The following is an 18075-nucleotide window of genomic DNA, read 5'->3' on the forward strand; positions in this document are numbered from 1 at the left end:
GGCTCTCGAAGGCTTTATACTGTCTGAAGATTTATATGTTTAAGAAACAATTCATTGTCAATACTACAGTATTACGTGCTTTACGAGAAATATGCTCGTTCATTGTTTTATTTTATGTTGAAACATGGTTTCTAGCACCGGATGCAATCAAAGCACCCTATCACGATTTGAAATTGTTTAAAAATTTATTAGAATATGCAAAATTTCATCCTAAAATTGCTGAGGCAGCTTTAGTAAAATTGTCGAGACATCTTTGGTATCTAGATGAAAAACTTGTATGTTTAGCTCTATTCGATTCAACGATCACACGAGACGAAAAATTAAAAATGGTCTATTCTATTCAAAAAATTATATTGGATAATAATAATAATAATAATAATAATAATAATAATAATAATAATAATAATAGTATCAGAAGCAATAATAAAAATGATCGTCGAATAATTATGCAAAAAAAACAATTCGATTCAATGTCACAGAAAACTATCAATGATTTTGTAGGCCCAAACTCTATTAAAATTTTTGAACAATTTAATTTATCACTTCAATTCTTGGAGATCGATCCCGATTATTGGGAAACTAATACAGAATATATAAAATGCTTCGAAACCTTTAAACACTTGAATGTTGTCAACGATACCGCCGAGCGAAGTGTTGCACTCATTGAGAAATACAACGAATTCGGAACATATGATGAAGACCAACGACAGTTTTTGTTGTTAACAGTTCAACAATGTCGGCATGAATTTCCTACATGTACAAAAAAAAATTATTTAATAGTTTAACACATTGTATCATTAACCACAGTAAAATTCTTGTTTTTATATTTCTTACTAGAAAATAAAAAGTTTTATTAATTATTTATAAATGCTACTTGATTCCTTACTTGTTGAATAGAATGAAACCTATTGATTTTAAAAATTTATCTTATTTATATATATATTTTATTTTATTTCATTTTTTTTTCAAGTCGATATAAGATTTGAATTTTAAGAGAGGTATTCTAGGATGAAGTAGACGAGAAAATATCACAATTAAAAAACATTAAGTACGATTTAAAATGGTTTAATCGTAATTTTTTGTTGATTATTTATTTTTCAAATTATTAAAATTACTATAACTCGGAAACTATAGACTTTAGCGACTCGACTCAGAGGATCTTTTTTGAAGGGAATAAAATTTCCTATAAAATTCCCATTAACTTTTTTAATGTACTTTCATTAGTTTACGTTCTACAAGCCAAAAAAGGTCCATTTGATAGGAAAAATGACTTCCGCAACGGACACGAGTGAAACAGCTGGAATTACAGCTAAGTAACTATGGGCACTTTTGAAGAACACCAAATACCCTACAATTTGCGACCAAAACCTTGTCGATATCATAAAACGCAGCTGAGTATTAGATAGTTAAAAAAAAAGTAATTTAATTTACGTGTATTTTAAATGGGAAATCTTTGAAATCAAATGGAAAGTACTTAGGATTGGAATTAAGAGCTCAAACTGTGCAGGAATTTTTGTTTCAACATAAAAAATAATATTTTGCTTGATGAGCAACAAAAAAAATACTTTCGCCGGAAACGAAGCACCCTAATATATATATATATATATGAATTATAATTTATTAAGTAACTTAGCAATTAACAATACAGTAATTATTTATGTGTAATATCACGTTTGTGTAGCGTCTAATTAACAAGTAAGTTATAGATATATGTGACCACAGCTGTGGCGGTTGGTAGAATTCTTAAATTCTAGTTTCAGTCTTTCCGTTGGCGGCGTGACGGTCTGTTTTTAAGTTGGCAGTCTTTAACCTGGTAGGCGGTGCTTCGGTCGCCTTATTTGGCGCTCTTGGCTGCAGAGGCGTAGTTGTCGGCTCAGAGCCACCACAGTTGAGCAGCGTGTGCTGCCATCTGTTGCCCCTCTCCGACCTAATGCGAAGATGCCGCGATATTTAAATATCGTGAAAAACTGAACTAAACAATTCCAAAATCTTATCAGCTCTAGAACTCGATGGAATACGTCAACTGCCGCCTCAACCATCACAATCGGTTAATTCGTTCGTGAGATATCGTGGGAGAAAGAAATGCTAAAAAACGGTTTTTTCGAAAACAATGGTATACAAAAGTATTTTCGAGCTCGAAGAGCTCGGAAATGTGTCTACAACAATGTTTTCTAGCTCTTTGGGCTCAAGGAGCTCGAAAACAGCGGGCAGTTTTGGGGCTGGCCCGCAGGGTCAACCGATAGACAGATTTATTTTATACGAAAAAAGTTATTGAATTATATCAAATTCTACAGAGGTAGTTCAAACGACTCGGTACCTTCCCTCAAGAAACTCTCACTTGGGGCAAAAAATACTGTCAAAGGTAGAGGGCGGTAGACTCGAATGCTTTACGCGTTTGGCTGTATCCAAACGCTCGAAGTACTTGAGCTAAATGAATCTGGTTTGACGTCAGGAATTTTTTTTACAGTGTAGTACTAATTCCAAGTACGACACTTTGATATATCACAATCAAATTTTAATTTTAAATTATTTCATTAGTGGATTTTATTGAAAGCAAACTATTGCTATTGTCCTTATGGTAGGATTTTCAAATAATAAACCCATAATCTATCATAATTCTTCGAATAAAATCCGATAAATCATTGTTCCAATAGTTTTAATATATGCATAGGTATCTTCAAATAACTTCAAATCAAAACATATAGTGCACTTTCATCAAAAATTTTTCTGACGCTCATTAAGTTAGCTTCATTTTTTGGCATTAAACTTAAAATTTGTTGATTTTTTTTTATTTATTATTTTGAGAATTATTAAAAATGTCATAAAAAATTTTATGTCGTTATTAATTTTTATTTGAAAGGTGATGATAATCAAATAATGAGAAATCTACTTCTATTTCAGCTGCCGAACGGCTTTTTTTAACTTCCCGCTAAGAAAATTGAAAATTTTCAAAAATTCGGGAAGTTATTGGTTTCGGTCCGATTTTCAAAAACCGAATTTCTATCAGATTTTGACGTTTTGAGGTTCTCGGAAGCTATCCTGACTAATTTCACGATGATGTCCGAGTGTATGTATGTGTGTACGTACGAATGTATGTATGTATGTAAATAAATATTAATAACTCTTGAACGGATGAACCGATTTTGATCTTTGAGATGTCATTCGATGCGGCTTGTTAATATCTTGAAGCTGTAAAAATTTGAGATTAATCGGTAGGGTGCGTTCGGAGATATTTTATAAATAAAATTTTTTCAAAAATGTTTTATTTGGATAACTTTTATTTTGCTCGATGGATTGATTCTTAAATCTAATCAGCTCTGAAACTTTATAAGCCGCGTCGAATGCCACCTCAACCATCAAAGTCGGTCAATTCGTTTGCGAGATATTGTGGGAAAAAGAAATTCTAAAAAATGGTTTTTTTACAAAACAATGGCACACAAAAGTATTTGCGAGCTCGAAAAGCTCGAAAATGTATTCACAAAAAATGTATTCACAATAATGTTTTCGAGCTCGTTAAGCTCGTTGAGCTCGAAAACAGCGGGAAGTTTTGGGGCTGGCCCACAGTGCCAACTGACACCCAGATTTTTTTATATATAACCGTATTTACACCGTATGTAAATTATATGTAATCGTACATAATTACAAACAATCAGATATGATCATGCCGTTTTACAGAAATCAGCTTTCAAATAGATGTATTCTAAATGCTAAAGAGTTACTAGCTAATGTATTTATATGTTTAAGTATAGAAAGTGTCTTAAATTTGAGAGCCTTAATTTGAAAATATGCTATTGAATACATGGATTCTAAAAGGCAGAGCTTTCAATATTTTTTAATCTCTAAAAACTATGTAAAATGTTAATAAAAGTAATTATATAGAATTACATTTAATTTGTTTTACCCAGGTATATTCTATTGACATTATGAATAAAAGATGCTTGAATATATATTATAAATTTTCAGGACTTGGTTTTCTGATGCCTGCTAGAAAAGGGTTTCTTGCCCCTCAAAATACATTCCTTGATACCATTGCAACACGTTTCGATGGAACTCGTAAGTTGATTATATCAAGTATCTTAATTTAGTTATGATTTATTAATTGCGTCAGAATGTTTATTTTCTTTTTTATATTCCGCTAAGTACATCGAAGATTTATGAAAATTTCGGAAAGTTATTGTTCTTGCCTCGATTTTCAAAAGTCTGGTTTTTATCAGTTGTCGACGTTTTTTGATCCTAGGAAGCTATTCTGACTATTTTCAGAATAACGTCCGAGTTTTTGTATGTGTGTGTATATCATAACCGATATTCTAACCACCAGAGTACTACTCCAGGATATGAGGTGAAAAGTGTTGGGTGCCAATATAATCGATGGGCCAGCTTTCTCTTGTCCTAGTCTAGGTTACTTAAGGTCTATTAAACTAGTTAGAGTTACCTCATATGCTAGTAGGCTTTCCTTGTACGCCAGAGAATCCGCTGTAAATTTTCATTTAAGAAAGACAAGGAACATGAACCTAGCGGTTTATACTATAAATGAAAATTTTGTAATAGGATTTAACAAACTAATGTAGATTTTATTCAACTAAACTTTCCACATTTAAAAGTATAAAAACTTTCCCAATTTTATTTTACTTTAAATAATTGAAAACGAATTTTTTTATTCACGTTTGGAATTAAATGAACTCGGGAGGAGACCAGGTGCATTTTATTCAGGAAAAATCCTACTTGCGGTATATTTGGTGATAGATTTAATTTTTTACCGAAACAGAGAACCTGTAGAAGACCTTGACGAAAAACGTGAACTGAAACAACACAGAAATTACCCTCGACGGATAACAAACGTGAACGGGAACAGCCGTGGATTTGAACTTCGGAGGATGGTGAAATTCAGAACTTACACCACTTACTTAACGAATTTGTAATAAACATAGTACATAATCAATGACTTAAAATAATCAAGAATTTAATTAACGAATAGCCGAGATCTCAACTTTCTCATTGAATTGGATCGGCGACGTATGGTTTTCCGTTGTCGCGAGAACTACATGCTCGTCGATACAATCATTGAACAATTCGGTACTCAATTCATTTTGAGTAAACCGATTACAATGAGCTCTTGAGATACTAGGTCTAGGTAGCTCCTTAAATGACACGTGCTGCTCTATTTCCAGTGTACTATCTTTAATGTTCTGTACTCCAATGGTACTAATTCAACAAATTTTTATCATTGGTTCCGATATTTTATTGAAATTGAATTTAAATGGTTCGCTTCCATGCTCAACATTGTTTACATTTAAGACTGTCCTTCTGCGCGCAGTCTTAATTATTCTTTTAAAATTGACGGGATTACTCGTTTGATGTAAGAACTCCCGTCAGCCCCCGTCAAAATTTCCTACGGGAGTCTCTAATTTTCCGGTAACGAAAGAAATTTTCGTACCGGTTTATCAAATGTAAAATTATTTATCCCAGACGATCTGGGATTTATAAAACGTTCCTTTTTAAGGTCCGGATATTTATTATAACCGTTTGCCGGGCGACTCTGTCTCGACTTCGGTTTTTCGGGATTATAACCCTGAATGTGGGCCACCGTGGCCACTTCTGGTATTTGGAAGCGTTTTGCGTTGTCTTCCTGATTTTTATACGCGACGATCGACGACGCGCATGTTTGTTCCAATGTTTCATGTGGTTTGAGCAAACATTGTACTTGGAGTAAAAGCGGAATACCATTGAGGAAAGCCGAAATCGCGTCTTTCTCAATTTTTCATTTTTCGGCTTCAATAAGTACCCCTTTCGGTTGATTCTGCGTGTAAAATGTTACGATAAATTGACCGGGCGCGATTTACGTAAGAAACCATATTTTCTCTGGGAAGCATTACGATGTTCTCCAGTTCTGCTTTGAATTGGTTTGCGGAACGGTGACGATCGAAGACGGTACGAAGGAGATTTTCGAACTCCTTCATGTTAGTGTACTCCATATTTTCGACAGTAGTTCGAGCGTCGCCTTTAAATTTTTGACGCACGAGTGTCAAAAATATAAATTCGGCGCTCGGCGCGAGCATAGAGCAAGCGCGATTGCATGATCTTATGAAGTCGGAGACCGAGGTGCTTTTACCGTCAAAAGTAGGTACATATGACAACGCGTCTTTGATTGTAATACTCGGGTTATTAACATGATGGTTCGACCCGCTATTTCTTAACAGAGACATATCCTCTCTGAGTTCTTCGATCACGCAGTGTACCTTAGTCGCGGCGGACCTTTTCATGTCCTTGACCTCCGATCCCGAACTTGGCAGTAATTTTGAGTCAATTCGCAAATATTTTTCTCTAGCCGCGACCGCGTTTTCTCTTTCGATTAAATCGAACTCCCGTTTATTAAGATTTTCTCGGAGATTCGTCAACCCGTGTTCCCGCTCATTCAGCGCTGCTTCGCGTTTATTTAAGCGCTCGACCTGTATTTTTCTAGCTTGCTCTATGAGTCAGCTAGATTCCGCTTCGCGCTCTTTTAACTCGTGAAGCCGACGTTTAATCTCGTCCTCGAGATCGTTAGGCTCATCTTTGCTTTTCAACTCGCGCGATTTTAATTCGAGTTCCCGTTCCGCCAACGAAATTTTTAATTTTCGTAATTCTGTTTCTAATTTTCGCAATTTAGCGTCTGCTTCACTATTTTTCTGGTCTCGGCCGGCAAGATCACTTAATCGATCGATCAGAAGCCGTTCCCGTGCCTCCAGAACTGCCTCCCGATCATCGTGCTTTTTACACTGTTCATTAAGTTTTTCTGACAGTTCAAGGAGTTCCTCCTCTGTCATAGGTTCTCTTTGTTTATCCATTTTGAAAATAATTATGTTTAAGCTTTCTCAACTATTTCAGTATTTATTAATGTTATTCATAAAATAATCAAAAGTTATCAAAGCAATTGTACATATAATTGAACAGTTATTAATAATTTTAATTAAATTAGTTGAGACCTAATGCTCCAATGAATGAGCATTTCGGTAAGAATTAAAAATTCATTGTACTTAATTTATAATATAAATATAATTGTTTTGAAAAACTAATTAACTGCTCGAAACAGAAAATCATTAAGTTCACAAAAATTTTAAATTAGAACTAATTGCTTTGATAAATTCTGATTATTATTTTTTTGTACAATTGAGAATACCGAAGCAAATCATTTTCAAACTAGACCGCATTAATGAATAATAGACATTAATAATATGAAACAATAATGTCAAACTTTGGATAAAATTTATAGTTCATTTGTCCAGTTAAACCTAAATAAATCGGTATCGTTTTATAACAGTTTTCGTACTGCGAAGCACTAACAATCACGAAAATATTCACGGGCGTATCCCGACGGCAAAAACTTAAATTCATGACTGATATCATAATCCGACGGAAAATAAAATCACTTTCCTAACACACCGGTAGGTCATTTGTTTATCAATTTGAATATTATAATAAAAATAAACTTCCACGGGAAATAATTTAAAAATTCTTCCCGTTTATAAGAAGTGATCGCGATGATTTCAAATAATAATTTTTCGAAGAAAAACATTAAACACTTTTTAATTCAAAAACAAAACAAACACTCGCGTTCACTTTCTATTAAAATTTCCGTAGCAACACTTTGTATAATTTATAATAAAATGATAAAATAAAAGAAACTCAACAGCATCCTGGTCACAGCACCAATGTTCCATTCTGGCTTATCTATTAATCCGACAGAATATTTTTAATTTAACCAGGTTGACGTCGTTAGGGCGTCGATAGACCCCAGGTGCGTCAGCTGTTGACCTTCTTTTATTTTATGCAAAAAAAAAGTTTATTGACTTACCATGGTGGGGATTATGGGCCCCATAAGTTGGCCCAAATAATCCCTTGATACGTCCTCTGGGTGCGAACGAGACGAGCTTTGAAGACTCGGTTCCTTCGTAGAGGAAAGTAATCCCAATTGGTCGATAAACCACCAGAGCTCGAAGGCTCAACAACACACGAGCTTGGAAGCTCAACAACACACGAGCTCGAAAGCTCAACAACACATGAGCTCGAAAGCTCAACAAAAACTTCCTCCGACTTAATTCTCGGACGACCTTCGGTGAGGTCCGCGATAACACCTCAAATCCCGCGACCGAGCTGTACCGCACATCCTGACCTCCTGCGTCATCGGCCTCGAAGCATGAATTTCGGATTCGGAAAGGAAACGTTCAGGCTGCCGGGATCGGCGCCCGGAACAGGTGAGAGTATTGGGCTGCCAGTAGCGGCGCCCAATACGAGGTATGTGATTTTTGGGCTGCCCGTAGCGGCGCCCAAAGTTTAAATAAGGAGTGCGTATTTAAATAAAATACGGATATATATTTTGCTTCAAGTCCGAGTGACAGGATCAAGCCAGCAGGTTTGTGTAGAGTTCTTGGCTCTACTAGATCTTGTGATCGACTGCTGTAAACGACTGACTTTAATCGACTCACTTGATTCTGTCGCTCCTTGGTATTATACATTTTCAAAATGTTAACGTTGCATCTCAGGTTTCCTATGAGAGAATCGTCGTGGCCCGGATCTCATGCATCGTCATCTGTTTAGACTATCCACGAGCCACGGCGACTTTCTTATCGCAAAAGATTTCCGTTACATTGTTGGCGGTGAATAAAAATAATATCGCCAACAAAGTAACGATTTATTAATTTATTAATTAATTATGATTATAAGAAGTGTCGAACCGTTTATTCGCCCACTGTGGCGAATAAATAATTCGAGACTTCAAAAAAAAAATTTCTAAAAATTTTATTTAAATTTAATTAAAGCCAGAACGTAACAGTGTAATCTGTTTTGCCGACTGATCTCGTTTTTTAGCTCATCTAAAGTCCTTTGAACTAATGTCCACTATTTTGTGCTGATTGACATCGTTTTGTGCTACCTGATATCTATTTTGAGTTCAATGCCATCCATTTTGAGCTCTTATCCACCATTTTGAGCTCGTTTTGAGCTCAAGTTTGCCGTATTGAGCTCGTGTTATCTCGTGCAATGACAGATGGTGCTTTACGTATGTTTTGAGCGGGATGATTTAGAAAAAACAATATGTGCGATTTCATTAATGACCGGAGTAAATTTTCGGCTTGCTGACCAGGTTACAGGTTTTGGCACCACGTTTGTGCTCAACCTCAGAGCTGACGCTATCGCCTACTCTGATGAACACCATATGTACTTGTAGATGACCCGTTTAGAGTTTAATATATTCAAGCTAGGGTTAATATGAGCACTTGCGAGAAGACATGCCATATAGTGGCGTAGTTTCTCTTTTTTTGGCTGATGATGTCATCGATGTCGTCATCCGAAAACTCTAAACTTGTTTTTCAGCTTGAGTAGGGTTAATGAGCTAAGTACAAAGCTTGCGAGCTCAGTGCTGAAAGTCGACATCGAAAAACGTTTTAGTTATGTTACGTTAGGAATTGACATAAATGATGTTTTTGTAGGTATTTGGCCCAAGCCAAGCCTATAGACCAGGGATACTAGAGATCTTATATCAAGGAGGATAGGTTTATAACTAAATTAATTCAACGAATTGTAAATTTAATTATTTAATTTTTATCTATGTTGTCAACTCATTAACAAGAACTTTTGACGCTTGAAGATTACGTTTCTAATAACAATGGTTGAGTTAAATTCTAATCCATTGTAATTATATAATTTTTTAGTACGATATTCAACTAAATTTCTGATAATGATTCAAAGATAATGATTAACTGACTTTAAAATAAACAATTCGAAAATTAAATTCTAAGTGACGATTTAGTATATTATTCAAATCAATTCTGATTTAAATAATGCAAGATGATATTCAAAACAATTCTAGTTCATAATGCGAGATTATTCGAAACACTTCTGAAAATTGATATTCAAAATAAACAATTCAATATGAAATTTTAAATCGACTCTTTACAATTATAATAGGAGTAGTAAGTGGCTATCAGCTGACTCTAATTTACAATTCAAAAATAAAAGATTCTGATATTAATAAACTGAACATTTTAAAATTTTATTTAAGATTAAAATTTCAAGTTTCACGTGTTCGAATTTTTATTTTATGATTCTAATTTTATTTAAACGAAGCATTTCAAATTTTATTTCATTATTTTAATTTTACCCGGTTTATTGAATCAATGTTTTAAAGATTTCTGATGGCTATTAATTATTATTTTCGTCTCATACCTTTTGTTATTAACATCACTAACACGTATTTTTTCTTTTTTTTTCTTCATTCTAGAAAAAGGTGGTTATACCTTGACCATTGCTGCGAGAAGAGAGCGAACCTTTTCTCGTTGCTCAGACCCAAAATTTTCTTATCTGCCCCTCTATATTTTTTACATTGGTCTGCGCACGCAGTAGCCTCCCCACTTTTAAGATTTTTTTGTTAACAGATGTTTTGATGTTCGCTTGACTCTTTATAAGTTGTAAAATTTTTTTTATGATTAAAAAAAAAAATATTCATTCGAAAACTATAAAAATTAACCGGACGTAACAGTTAACAGTCTGTGTTAATGAATAAATTCAGTAAAAGTGAAAAAAATTTTCTTTCCCATAACCGGCCATACATTGATAACATTGATGATATTATCAAAAGGTTATTTGGGGACGTGCCTCCTGAGAATATCGGTAGATTTGTTAATGATATTATTGCATTTGCATAAAATATTAAGAGTATTTAAAGTGCGTGAGAAGCATTACGTCCAGGCTATGCTAAAAAAGACATTTATCGAAGAATCTGTTTGAAACTGGTGAAAAGAAGAAAAAAAAGCCATTCGACAGCCGAAATGGGAGGTAGATTTTCCAATTAATCTATATAAAAAGTTTAATACATACATATCTTGTGATACATGTTTGTGTATAGTCATGATATGAAGTTGGGCTCGTTATCTAAAAGTGAGGGTAAAAAAGGACAAAAACTATTTTCGATAGCGAACTTCAGATAGTTGATTTGACAAAACATTATGTACCCTCGCAGATTTGAATCACGGTGGAAACACGGTGGGTTTGTTCCATTTTACCACTGTGATTACGCGGTGTATCCACCGTGATTCCACGGTGGCTTGACCACTGTGTATACACGGTGTTTCCACTGTGATTACGCGGTGGATACACCGCGGAACCACGGTGGTGAAATAGCACAAAGCCACCGTGGAATCACGGTGAATACACCGCGTAATCACAGTGGAAACACCGTGTATACACAGTGGTCAAGCCATCGTGGAATCACGGTGGATACACCGCGTAATCACAGTGGATACACTGTGTATACCCGGTGGTGAAATGGAACATACCCACCGTGTAACCCCGGTGGATCCACGGTGTTTACACTTCTACGGTGTTTCCACCGTGATTCAAATTTGCGAGGGTAGGTAATGTACCAAACTAAACTTCACGTAAAGAAAGTAAAGAAAATTTGATAAGTATGAGATCATAATTGTAATTGCTATTACGATGGCAAGATCAGATATAATTATAGGACTGCAGGTACGATTGAAACATCATAAATAATAAAAGAAATACTTTTAAAATATGAAATAGCTGTGAAATTTACAGGTTATTTTGTTCACAGTAAGATACAATCGACAAAATTGTATTACAATGGAAAATACATAAGTTACGTGAAATGAAAACCATATTTTCAACATTTTTTGATTCCATTAGAATTTTCAAGGTTATCAAATTATAGGAAGAAATGGTCTAAGCATAAAGCTTAAGGTCATTAATTAAAACTTACTAAACAAGCTTTAAGATAGGTTTCACTGGAACTGTCTATCAGTTTTATATTTAATGTTATATGAACTTCAACAGTGAACAAAAACTGATTTTTTCGAAAAATCGTGAAAATTTTAAACAGCCATATCTTGCAAAACGCACACAAATTAGTGGGATCCGAACCCGGACCCTACGTACGAAAGACCGACGCTCTAACGACTAGGCTACGCAACCAACAGTGACTACTGAGTTTAGCGATTCACTACAAAAGACTTGTCTTATTTTTAACTTCCCGCTAAGAAAATTGTAAATTTTCAAAAATTCGGGAAGTTATTGGTTTCGGTCCGATTTACGAAAATCGAATTTCCATCAGATGTCGACGTTTCGAGGTCCTAGGAAGCTGTCCTGACTAATTTCACGATGATGTCCGAGTGTATGTATGTGTGTACGTACGTATGTATGTATGTAAATATTCATAACTCTTGAACGGATGAACCGATTTTGATCGTTGAGGTGTCATTCGACGCGGCTTGTTAATGTCTTGAAGCCGTGAAAATTTGAACTTAATCGGTAGGGTGCGTTTAGAGATATTTCAAAAATAAAATTTTTTCGAAAATGTTTTATTTGGATAACTTTTAATTTGCTTAATGGATTTATTCCAAAATCTAATCAGCTCTAAAACTCTATAAGCCGCGTCGAATGCCACCTCAACCATCAAAATCGGTTCATTCGTTCAAGAAAAACCGTTGACGAAAGAATTCAAAAAAAAATTTTTTTTTGGTTTTTTCGAAATTTCTCAAAAACGACTCGATAAATCGATTTTAAAATTTGATCAGCTTTAGAACTTGATAAAACAGGTCGATTGCCGCCTCAATTATCAAAATCGGTTAATTCGTTCGCGAGATATCGTAGGAGAAAGAAATGCTAAAAAATGGTTTTTTACAAAACAATGGCATACAAAAGTATTTGCGAGCTCGAAGAGCTCGAAAATGTATTCACAATAATGTTTTCGAGCTCAACGAGCTCGAAAACAGCGGGAAGTTTTGGGGCTGGCCCGCAGGGTCAACTGACAGACCGATTTTTTTAGAAGTGTTTGTTAACAGGGGTTCATACTTCTCTCTCTATTACACTCAAGTCCACGAACGGTACTATCTTTGTTGCACTGTGCAGTTAATGGAAACTTTGGCCGAGTTTTTCTCTTAAACAAACGAATATTAATATACAATTGTCAATCAATTTAAGCGCACTTTGCTAGATTAGACAGTAGTGCATCAATGTGCGGTCTGTATTTTGTATTAAAAGATTTTGTTTCCACAAAAAATTCAGCCGAAAATATCTGATAACCCCGGTTAACATTTTTTATTTCAAAATGTAATATGAGTCAACAAGAAAAACATTTAAATACGATTCAATGGAACTAATTGTAGAGAAAAGAATTATTATTACTAAATATATTTGAAAAAACATGAATATCACATTTTTATGTTTGTCATTCTTTAATTATTATTATTATTGTTATTATTATTATTATTATTATCTATGTTTTTTTTTTGTTTACCTACTTATTAACATATTTTTCTTTATTCATCATAAAAAAAAAAGTTTATATAAAAACAATTCGTATGCATTGATACTCAATCTTCAAATTATGTAGCTATCATAAATTTCTTTATTCATCAATAATATTAATATTAACCAATTTAGCGTCTGTAGTAGAATTTATTGAGGGTCACTTTTATTTGTAAAATATTGAAGATAAGTTGATTCAATAAAACAAAGCAGACTGGATCATATTGTAATGAAGTAAATGAACGCAGACTATCGGCATCCCATACCAAAAACATATAAGTACATTTTGGATATATCCGCATGTATAAACGCGTTTGTTCTTAGAGGAACCGATTTGCCCCTACCATTTTGGCCTATTGAAGCGAGGCACAAGAAAAAGTGCAAAAGTTTTTGTCACTTACCCGACTAGAATTCCTTCCTGATTTGCCTGAAGTACCATAAGGACCTTATCAGGTTAATATAAGGTTCGCCTTATTAGGGCAAACCTGACAAGTTCCTTGTTAGGACCTCATCAGGATATCCTTATTCAAAAAAAAGTTATTTGCCATCAGGTCAACCTGACGAGTTCCTGATCAGGACCTCATCAGGATATCACTATTCAAAAAAAATTATTTGCCATCTGGTCAGCCTGACGAATTCCTGATCAGGACCTCGTCAGGATATCTCTATTAAAAAAAAAGTAATTTGCCATTGGGTCAACCTGACAAGATCCCGATCAGAACCTCGTAAGAATATCTCTATTAACAAAAAAGTTATTTGCCATCGGGTTAACCTGACAAGTTCCCGATCAGGACCTCGTCAGAATATCTCTATTAAAAAAAAAGTTATTTGCCATCGGGTCAACCTGACAAGTTCCCGATCAGGACCTCGTCAGAATATCTCTATTAACAAAAAAGTTATTTGCCATCGGGTCAACCTGACAAGTTCCTGATCAGGACCTTGCCAGGATATCTCTATTTAAAAAAAATTCAGTTGCCATCGGGTCAACCTGATGAGTTCCTGATGAGGACCTTATCTGGATATCCTTATTAAAAAAAAAGTTATCCCATCCCTTTAAATATTTCATTTACAGGCTAAAAATTTAAAAAAGTATAAAAGAATATTATATAAAAATCACGTCAATCATTGTAGCACAGATTTTTTACTTCTTTATCAGTTATTCTTTGACATCATAATGAATATTATATTTACACTTTCAAGATCACATGTGTATGTCAGCCCAGTGGATAGCATCAAGTACTTTGAATCGAAAGGACGCAGGTTCGAGCCCAGCAGTTATCGGGATTTTTTCATCAATAAAAAATATGTTTACTTCCTCTAATTAATGCTCTCAATACAATAGATAACATTCTCGATCAAATTAAAATTCTCTTATTTTTATTTTGCAATTTAATATTTTTTAAAAAACAATTAATAATAAGGTAATCCTGATAAGGATTTGATGAGGATATCCTGGTAAGGTCCTGATAAGGCAATCCCAATAAGGACGTGATGAGGATATCCTGGTAAGGTCCTGATAAGGCAATCCTGATAAGGACCTCATGGGTCTTAAGCGTTACATCCATATCAGGATCCTCGTCAGGACACCCTGATCAGGACCCGATTTGAAATAAGGTTAACCCGATAAGGACCTCGTCAGGCCCTTATGAAAAATTCTAGTCGGGATTATGTACACAGTATATTTATGAGTGCTGTTTTATTGCTTTGAGAAAAAAAAAAATATGTAGGTCTACTATTTTCTTTCTTCCTTTTTTTTTTTTTTGTTGAACTCAATACGATACTAGGATGAAATCGTAAATATATTTACCTCGAAATTTCTTTCGTTTTTGTACACTTCAAACGCTCCTTTTCTTAACCATCCGGATCGTATAGTAACATTACAATTCGATCGTGTTCAACAAATTAAAATTTATGGTAAAATTACAAACCACTGTAATTCTACAATATGATTTGTAATAAAGAAATTATGGTTTGTAAAATTTTAATGATTCATTGTTATATAGATCGCAAAAGTTTTTTGTGGTTTTACAAAAAATTATGGCAAATTGAATTACAAACATCTTTTGTAAACTTTAGACGCTATTCATTCCAAATCAACGTACTGTTTTGTAAAATTACAACTCGTGTCTAATAAATAAAAATGTATGGTAAAATTACAATACACTTTGTAATTTTAAAACGGAATTTATACGAAAAAAATTGAGGTTTGTAAAATTTGAGTGATACTATTGTAGTATAGATCGCAGTATTTTTTTGTGATTTTACAAAAAATTACAACAAATTAAATTACAAACATAGTTCGTAAACTTTGTAGGCGTTCTCTTTAAAATCAACATGCTGTTTTGTAAAATTACAACTCGTGTACAATAAATATACATTGGCAAAATTACAATATACTCTGTAATTCTATAGTAAAATTTGTAAAAAAAAATTGAGGTTTGTAAAATTTCAATGATTTCATTGTAATATTAGTTACAATATTTTGTTGTAATTTTACTAAGAATTATATAAAATTGAATTACAAATATCTTTTGTAAATTTTAAACGCTTTTAATTTAGAATCAACGTCCTGTTTTGTAAAATTACAAGTCGTGCATAATAAATGAAAATTTATGGCAAAATTACAAGACACTTTGTAATTCTACGATAAAATTTGTAAAAAAAAATTAAGGTTTGTAAAATTTCATTGATTTCATTGTAATATTAATTACAATATTTTGTTGTAATTCTACTGAAAATCGTAGGAAATTGAATTACAAATATCTTTTGTAAATTCTAAACGCATTTCATTTAAAATCAATGTAGGGGAGAGTGGGGTCAATTGAACCATGGGGCAATTGAACCACTCGACTTAAAAAATCGAAAAAATTGAAAAAATGCTTCATCCTCTTAGAATTAGATTCTAATATGTGAAACTCTGACATGATCAAAATTTGGAATCATTTCGATTAATATAATTTTAAAAATTGAGATTTTTGTATTTTTAGGTATGTAAACTTTTTTTTCGGCTGGTTACAAATTGTTTAATAATATTTCAATTTTTGAATTAATTGATAAAGTCTGAATTTTAGTAGTTGTATATACTTATACTTTATAATCTCCAATTTCGTTTATGGTAATATAATAGTTCATTTATTTATTATTTACTATTAATTGTCGTAAAATCATATGGGGTCAATTGAACCAGCAGTCCCGGGGACGATTGAACCACAGAGAAGCATGAGATATGCGCGCGCATCTTGACTCTACGTAAAAAATACGCCGGGAAATAAAAATGTGACGTTTGTTATTGTTTTGATTTAAAGTGAATATTAATTAATTCGACACTGTCAACAGTATTTAATAAGTGTGGTAAGTAATGAAAGATTAAGTTATTATTATTATTAAAAATTAACAGTTAATAGTTGACTATATTGCTTAGATAAAATTATTTTTGTCAAGTTGAGGTTATAACCTAACTATTTGATGAGCTTAATTTATAATAAATATTTTTTTTGAATTTTTGATGTCATCTAATGTTTAATTTTTAAATATATATTGTTAATCAATAATTTTTTTACAGATATTAAAATGCCCCGTAAAAGAGTCAAAAAAACAAATCGTGGAGAAGTGTGCACTGAAACTTATGAAGCTACTTGTAAAAATATTTTTGAAACGAAACGAACAATACGAAGTGCAGCTAAAGTATTTAGTCTTCCTTATCCTACATTAAGAAGATATTTTTTAGAATTCAAGAGAGGTGATAATTTGAATGCTGGGTATCATCCTCACAACAAAGTTTTTTCATCGGAACAGGAAAAATTACTCGTCGACTATTGTCTAACTTCAGCAAAATTATACTTTGGCTTAACAACAGTTGACTTGAGAAAATTAGCGTATGAATTTGCAGTTGCGAATAATATCAAGTATCCTTCTAGTTGGAATGATTCTAAACAGGCTAGTGTTGATTGTTGTAGACACATCATGAAAAGACACCCGGAGAGTGCCCGAGGCTACAAGCCTTGCCAGATCAATGAACTTCAACAAGCCCAACGTTAACAAATTTTTTGAGAATTTGAAAAATTTGAATGAACGTTTTAATTTTTCGCCAGAAAATATATGGAATTTAGACGAGAGTGCGCTAACTGCTTCGCAAAAACCAGTTGCTATTATTGCGGGAAAAGGTGTAAAGCAAGTAGGGTCCATCACATCATATGAACGAGGCACACTAGTTACAATGTGCCTGGCTGTAAATGCGATTGGTAATTTAATACCTCCGTATTTTGTGTTTCCTCGTAAAAATTTCAAAGAGCACTTTTTAAATGGCGGTCCTACTGGTTGTGTTGGTTCAGCGAACCAATCTGAATGGATGCAAGAAGAGGACTTTTTGCTATATTTACAACATTTTGTTAACCATGCCAAGCCATCGGAAAAAAATCGAATTTTATTGGTTCTTGATAACCATAGCTCTCATATTTCTATCTCAGCTATCAACTATTGCCGAGAAAATTTTATAACTATGCTGTCATTTCCACCACACACGTCTCATAAACTCCAACCGCTTGATAGAAGTGTATTTGGTCCATTCAAGCGTCGTTTCAATGCAGAATCCGATCGTTGGTGTAAAAGTCATCCTGGGGTCCGTATGACTATCTACAATATCCCTTTTGTAACTGCAGAAGCTATTTCATCAGTAACAGCAGAAAACATAAAAGCTGGTTTTAAATGCACTGGAATTTATCCATTTAATCCTAACATATTTTCTGATGGAGAATTTTCACCTGCTACTGTTACTGA

The 18075-nt window shown here is 33.6% G+C and overlaps 1 protein-coding gene across 5 annotated transcripts in view; it reads left to right on the plus strand.

Moving 5' to 3' along the window:
* Positions 1–18075, plus strand: part of LOC130674864 (potassium voltage-gated channel subfamily H member 8) — a 535814-nt gene that overhangs the window by 55765 nt on the left and 461974 nt on the right. For 4 of the 5 annotated variants that reach the window (XM_057480297.1, XM_057480299.1, XM_057480294.1 and 1 more), the window contains exon 2: positions 3964–4053. The exons of the other annotated variant lie outside the window; for it this stretch is intronic. In XM_057480297.1, coding sequence (XP_057336280.1) covers positions 3978–4053 — 76 coding nt within the window. In that variant the 5' untranslated portion in view covers positions 3964–3977. The remainder of the gene's footprint in view (positions 1–3963; positions 4054–18075) is intronic. 5 annotated transcript variants of the gene reach the window in all.

This window comes from Microplitis mediator, chromosome 9 (genome assembly GCF_029852145.1).
Source record: "Microplitis mediator isolate UGA2020A chromosome 9, iyMicMedi2.1, whole genome shotgun sequence".
Taxonomy (NCBI): domain Eukaryota; kingdom Metazoa; phylum Arthropoda; class Insecta; order Hymenoptera; family Braconidae; genus Microplitis; species Microplitis mediator.